Source organism: Gopherus evgoodei, unplaced genomic scaffold (assembly GCF_007399415.2).
Source record: "Gopherus evgoodei ecotype Sinaloan lineage unplaced genomic scaffold, rGopEvg1_v1.p scaffold_31_arrow_ctg1, whole genome shotgun sequence".
NCBI classification, from domain to species: Eukaryota; Metazoa; Chordata; order Testudines; family Testudinidae; genus Gopherus; species Gopherus evgoodei.
The window spans coordinates 5,850,597-5,856,683 of record NW_022059983.1 but is presented as its reverse complement, the minus strand read 5'-3'; the positions used below and the strand labels follow the sequence as shown (position 1 = coordinate 5,856,683).

Genomic DNA, 6,087 nt, shown 5'->3' with positions numbered 1-6,087 from the left:
AGGAGGACCCCAAAGTCTGGTGGGTGCTAAGCTGAGGCCAGGGAAACTCGAGACGTGCGGGAGTGGAGATCAGCGAACCACAGTTGGGGTGTCGGATACTGGGCATAACTGATGGACGCCGTAACTATCACCAGTGAAGTCAGACACCCCACTTTGTAGGTCCTTTCCCTCTCCTCGTCTTGCTCCTATCCCTCTCCTTTTGCCACCTGGCCCAAAAGAGCCTGGCTTAGCCAGCCACGCCTGTGTATTTTGCAGCCCTGCCACTCCTCTGCGTCCAGAGGGGTGGCTAAAAGCAGCACCCAGCACAGTCTGATGCTGGTACGAGTTTGCCAGGTCTAGGGGTGGGGCTTTTCCAGCAGCGAAGTTGCAAGCGAGAGTCATGCCAGGAGACAGAAGCGGCGTTTTCTCGCCTTGCTGGGGTTTTCTCACCTTTTTCTGTGGGTTTGTCCCATTTTGTCTTCTAGGAAACAGCATCAGACCTTAACAACAGTGGCAAGGACGCCGGTTCCAGCTCAACCCAGATGACTTCTCCTCCATCCCCCAAAGGACAGGGATCAAGTCTGGCACCAGCTAAAACACTATCAGACCAGGTGGGTTTTTCCCTTCCCCAAATCTCTCTGCATCCAAGGGCACACGGGTTATAGTTCAAGTGAAAGCCTGACTTAATAATTTACCTTGCAAGGGCATTCACTCTCTCCTCCCTCCCCTTGTTTCTTTAATAAAAGGGTGTTTTCTGAGGTCAGAGACAGGCTGCAGACTCTGTGGAGCAAACACTGAACCTTGTTTAATGTTGAACAGTTTCAGATTCGTGGTCACAACTTTGAGTTTTGGGGTCCGTTAGTATAAATTAATACAACATCCCCCTACTCTTACCACTAGACCCACAGCTGGGAGGACAGCAGCCAGGACCCAGCTCCCCATGTTCTAACCCACTAGACCCCACTCCTCAGCCAGAGCCAGAACACAGGAATCCTGGCTCCCAACCCCCCTGCTATCACCCACTAGACCCCACTCCTCAGCCAGAGCCAGGGATAGAACCCAGGAGTCCTGTTCCACGCCTGTGCAGATTTCAGGGGTTACATCACATTTCCGTTGTTCTCTCTGTTGGGTCAGAAGCTCAGTGTTCTTCCTGTATTGGTCAAGTGCTGCGGATCACGCCTTGCTGACAGCACGATACAAAGCCATCCCGGGCCTCTGAAGGGTTTGAGATCCTCTACCTGAGAAGAACAGACGGGGCTGGCTTCAGAGGAGAGGATCAGCAGGGGAGGTCCCCCACAGACAGGAAAGGAGACATCACACACACAGTGAGCACTCAGAGGTATAAGAGGGTGACCAGGATTCCTGGGTTCTCTACATGGCTCCGGGGATGGGAGCTGGGTCTAGGGGTTAGAGCGGGGCAGGGAGCCAGGACTCCTGGGTTCTCTCCCCACCTGTGGAGGGCTGGGAACCAGGACTGCTGGGATGTATTCTTGGTTCTGGAGGGGTAAATAGATAACTAAAGTAACCAGAGCTCCCATCCTGTGCAGAAGAGGAAGTGGCGCTGGGACGGGGGTGGTGTGGAGTCTGTCTTTCCTCTTCCCCTGTTTAACAACCGGCCCTGGGTTGGGACATCGGGTGGGACGGATCCTGAGGCCTGCTTGTCGAAGAACAGGGTGTGCCGGAGAAATGGTTGCAGTAGCGGACTGAGAACCACGAGAGGGGGGCAGAGAGCCTTCCAGCTGCCAAGTTACCAGCGTTTACTATAATCAATTTCTACAGATTTTACAAATCTTTCCCTGCACTTCTCAGCCCTTCGTTTAACTCAAGGCCTCCAGGTCGTTGCCCCCCAAAAGCTGGGGAGGTAGCCCCTGCTCTCCCTGCACAGATCAGTTAACTGGGGGCAGAGTTCAGGGTAGGGGCGGTCTGACTGTGGGAAGTTTTTCTCACGTGGAGATCGCGGCCTCTCAGAAGGAATGGGCCAGATTTATGGACTTGGCTAGCCGGGCTGGACCCACCATTGTAACCACTAGATCCCAGAGGCAGGTACTCTAAAAGCCAGTCCTCCCTCCTAGTACCAGTAATAGAACCAGGAGTCCTGACCCCCAACTCCCCATGCCATACTCCATTCCCCTCCCAGTACCAGAACCCAGGAGTCCTGACCCCAGCCACCCTGCTCTAACCCCCGGATCCCTCTCCCCACCCAGAGGTGGGGATAGAACCCAGGCCTGCTGATCATCCCCAATTTTTTCTGAAAGTTTGCAAGGCATATCCTGGGTGGGAGAGGAGCTATTAATGAACAGCCTGCTAATCACTGTGGGGCACAGAAACCCTCCCCTCTGCCAGTTTCCCACATTTGGGTAATTCGTCCCCTACTGCATGATTTGAAGGTCATAGTGAGGTAACTATGGGAGGGCCTGTGCTGAATAATAATTTAAACCCCACTGAAATAGTAGTAAATAATTCACTGATCATGGTGCAACACACAACAAACCACAGGCATTTTGATTTTCCATCTAATTTCTCAGCGTCCGGTGCCCTCCACTGGCAGCCTACAGATTTTTGAGTATCACCTGGTGAAATAATTTGATCAAATTGTTTTTTTCAGTGAAAAATGCAGATTTGGTGACACTGAAACATTTCATGAATCCAGGCTGGTTTCACTAAATTGTTCATTTCAGGATCTTGCCCCCACTCGGCCTGCCAAAAAACAACACCCCCTCCCCCATTGAAATGTTTCCACTGGACATTTTTGGAAACAAAAAGTGACTATTGGAAATGACTTCTCATTTTGAAATATCCTTGAATTTTATCCATTTTTAAATTATTCAAAGGCATGAAAAACACTTGAGATCCAAATGAAATCATTCTGTTCAGGTTGAAGGAATTGGTTCCCCAAACTGATTTTTCCTGACTTTTTCAGTCAATGAAAATTGCAAAAATATTTCATTGTGGTTCGATCTGAAACAATTTTTCCTCCTTGACGATTCGGAATCATCAACAAACTGAAAAGTCCATTATTAGAGGGCACCCAATGGCATCCAACACAGATCATACACCTCCCCCAGTTATTCCTGCTTGAACTAAAGCCAATCTTTTAGAAACACCTCCTGTCTTGATTTTGAAACTGCCAGTGATGGAGAATCCACTACAGGCATTAGGAAGTTATTCCGATGGTGAATTTCGTCACCATTAAAAAGTTGCCTCTTATTTCCAGTTTAAATTTGTCTTGCTTCAACTTCCAGCCATTGGGTCTTTGCAAGACCAAAGAACCCATGGTCAAATATTTATTCTCCATGTAGGTACCTATAGACTGGGACCCCTTCAACTTCTCTTTGTTAAGCCAGATAGATGGATTTCCTGGAATCTTTCACTGTAAGGCAGGTGTTCTAATATTTGAATTATTCCCATCGCTCTTCTCTGAATCCTCTTCAATTTATCACCATCCTTGAATTTGAAGACTTTGACCTAATGCAGTGACCAGTAAATAAGTAAGTTAATTTATCAGTTAGGGGCCAGGAAAGTATCTTGGTCCCTTTTCTCTATCATCTTTGTCTAAGTTTCTCACCGAGTGTAAATGTGGTGCAACAGAATACAGGAGTCCCAAGTTCCCTTGACCCTTCTGAAAGGTAGTGTTCCCTCCAAGTCACTGGCTGGTTGGGAGGTTGCCAGGGGAGATAACTAATTGATGAGTTGTGTTGGTGTGTGACAGGTGGAGAAAGAGGTAAGACGGAGAGAATTGAAGACATCCCCATGGCGGTGAAGGGCACCTCTCTCCCCACAACTCTGTTAGATGTCTCCTCTGCCTCCTATTATGATGACTCTGGCTATGATTATGAAGATGCAGTCCGGAAGCAAGCGCTCTTCAATACAATGCATGTGGTCACTATGATCATCTATTCCATCGCCTTCGTGCTGGGAGTGATGGGCAACGGGCTGGTCATCTTCATCACCGGCTTCCGGATGAAGAGGACAGTCAACACCATCTGGTTTCTCAACCTGGCTGTGGCCGACTTCATTTTCACCTTCTTTCTCCCCCTCAGTGTGGTCTACACAGCCCTGGGCTTCCACTGGCCATTTGGAAGGGCCTTGTGTAAGATCAACAGCACTTTGGCCTTCCTCAACCTCTACGCCAGCGTCTATCTCCTCATGGTCATCAGCATAGACCGCTGCATCTCTGTACTGCACCCTGTGTGGGCCCAAAACCACCGCACACCCAACCTGGCTTTACTGGTAGCCTTGGGTGTGTGGGTCTTGGCCTTGGTCTTGTGTTCTCCAAACCTATACTTCCGCCACACGGCACCCTCCCCATTCAACAAGAACATCACCAACTGCTACAACAACTTCGACACAGCCGGGGAAGGGGCCACCAATGAGCAGAGAACCAGGACGGTAAACACCAACCACCGGGCAATGATCATCAGCCGCTTTATATTAGGCTTCTATATCCCCTTCAGCGTCATCTTGTGCTGCTACGGTGCCATCTGGACCAAGCTAAAGAGGAACCAACTGGCTCGATCTGGGAAGCCCTTCAAGGTCATTGCCGCTGTGATTGTGGCTTTCTTCCTCTGCTGGCTCCCCTACCACATCTTCTCCTTCCTGGAGTTGAACCGGACACCCAGCCTGGACACCACCCTCATTATTGGCCTTCCCTTGACCGCCAGCCTGGCCTTCATCAACAGCTGCCTCAACCCCATCCTCTACGTCTTCATGGGTCAGGACTTCAAGGAGAAGCTGCGCCGCTCCCTCTTCTCAGCCTTCGAAAGTGCCTTCAGTGACGAGGCCGCCAGCACCACTGCGAACACAAGGAGCAAGTCCACAGACATGGACTCCCAGGTCTTCTAGGTACCATGCGTCTGCTGAGAGCTGGGAACCTCACCTGTGTTCGGCCAGAATCTATCCCCCACATTAACAGGGGCAAAACTGACTCAGGGAACTCCACCCTTCCACAGATATGATTTCCCACTCAGCTCTACTTATGCTGATATATCCCTGCCAGGGATGGTCTAGGTTCACTTGGTTCTGTCTCGCCATGGGAGAAGAGGCCTGGAAGCCTCTTGAGGTTTCTTCTAACCCTACATTTCTGCGAACAGATGCTTCCATATGGATGGATAGAAGACAGCAAAGAACAAAATGCCATCACCTGGTGGTGGGATCCTTCGCTGATTTCTCTGTTGTAAATGCATTCAGAGAGCATAACTCGAGCAGCATTTTCTATACCTAAGAGTGATTTTGGGGGCAACCAGCTAGAGAGATCTGGTGTTCAGAGGGACTTTGTCAAAATGACATCTCTTTAAAACTGCTCCATTTTGTCTCTGAGAACAGACACTGAAACCTTGGCTTTTCTCCATTCCTTCTTAATAGCATGTTGCTCGATTTCTTAATTAACAGTGTTTTATTGAAAGCTGAGGCTGTATGAAATAAAATGCTAGTGCTTGCAGATCTTTGGAGCTGGGAATTGTATCTGAATGGTGGACACAGTCAAGATAATAGAGACAATAGAACTGTGTTGTAGAAAGATTCTGGTTTCTTCATTAAAAAAAAAGACACCTTCTCAATAAGGGGCAAATTGTTCACTATAAGGGGGGATTCTCTGTAGGGGAGTTTAGTTCATTATTTGGGACGGTCTCTCAAAGGGGTTATGAGCTCATTATCAGAAGTTATCACTATAATAAAAGATTATTTGTTTGGAAATACAGCTCTGGAAGGGGAGTGGGGTCTAGTGGTTTAGAGCAGGGAGAGGAGGACGGGGAAGAGGCTGGGACCCAGGACTCCTGGGTTCTCTCCCCAGCTCTAAGAGGGGAGTGGGGCATAGTGGGTTAAAGTTGGGGGAGGCAGACAGGGGAGAGGCTGGGATCCAGGACTCCTGGGTTCTATTCAAAGCTCTGGGAGGGGAGTGGGGTCAAGGGTTACAGCAGGGCATGGTGGGGACTTGGAGGCAGGAGTCCTGTATGTGATTATGGGGCAGGTGGCTTTTTTGAAGGGAGGGGGTGAAGGATTGCGAACAGCTGGGCACAGGACAGAAGGGACCCTGGAGTTGGTCGGCGTTAGTATCCTGTCTGATGGTTCCAAATTACTGGCACTTAGGGGCCAGTTGCCAGAATAGGACAA

General features: G+C 49.5%; 1 protein-coding gene across 4 annotated transcripts; it reads left to right on the top strand.

Moving 5' to 3' along the window:
- Positions 1 to 348: 348 nt before the first annotated feature.
- On the top strand, positions 349 to 5,416 carry LOC115640483 (chemokine-like receptor 1). Of its 4 annotated transcripts, none has more exons than XM_030543274.1 (3): positions 349 to 590; positions 1,114 to 1,304; positions 3,689 to 5,416. In XM_030543274.1, the coding sequence occupies exon 3, from the start codon at positions 3,730 to 3,732 to the stop codon at positions 4,819 to 4,821; it is 1,092 nt and encodes a 363-aa protein (XP_030399134.1). In that variant the 5' UTR covers positions 349 to 590; positions 1,114 to 1,304; positions 3,689 to 3,729; the 3' UTR covers positions 4,822 to 5,416. The 4 variants fall into 4 exon arrangements, with proteins under 4 accessions (XP_030399134.1, XP_030399135.1, XP_030399133.1 ...); XM_030543275.1 differs by lacking the exon at positions 1,114 to 1,304 and adding an exon at positions 746 to 749 and having other exon boundaries at positions 349 to 594; positions 3,695 to 5,416; XM_030543273.1 differs by having other exon boundaries at positions 350 to 590; positions 1,117 to 1,318.
- The last annotated feature ends 671 nt before the right edge of the window (positions 5,417 to 6,087 follow it).

What these genes read in the sequence shown, in the direction of transcription:
- LOC115640483 (XM_030543274.1), top strand. Translation starts at nt 3,730, where the DNA reads ATGGCGGTGAAGGGCACCTCTCTCCCCACAACTCTGTTAGATGTCTCC.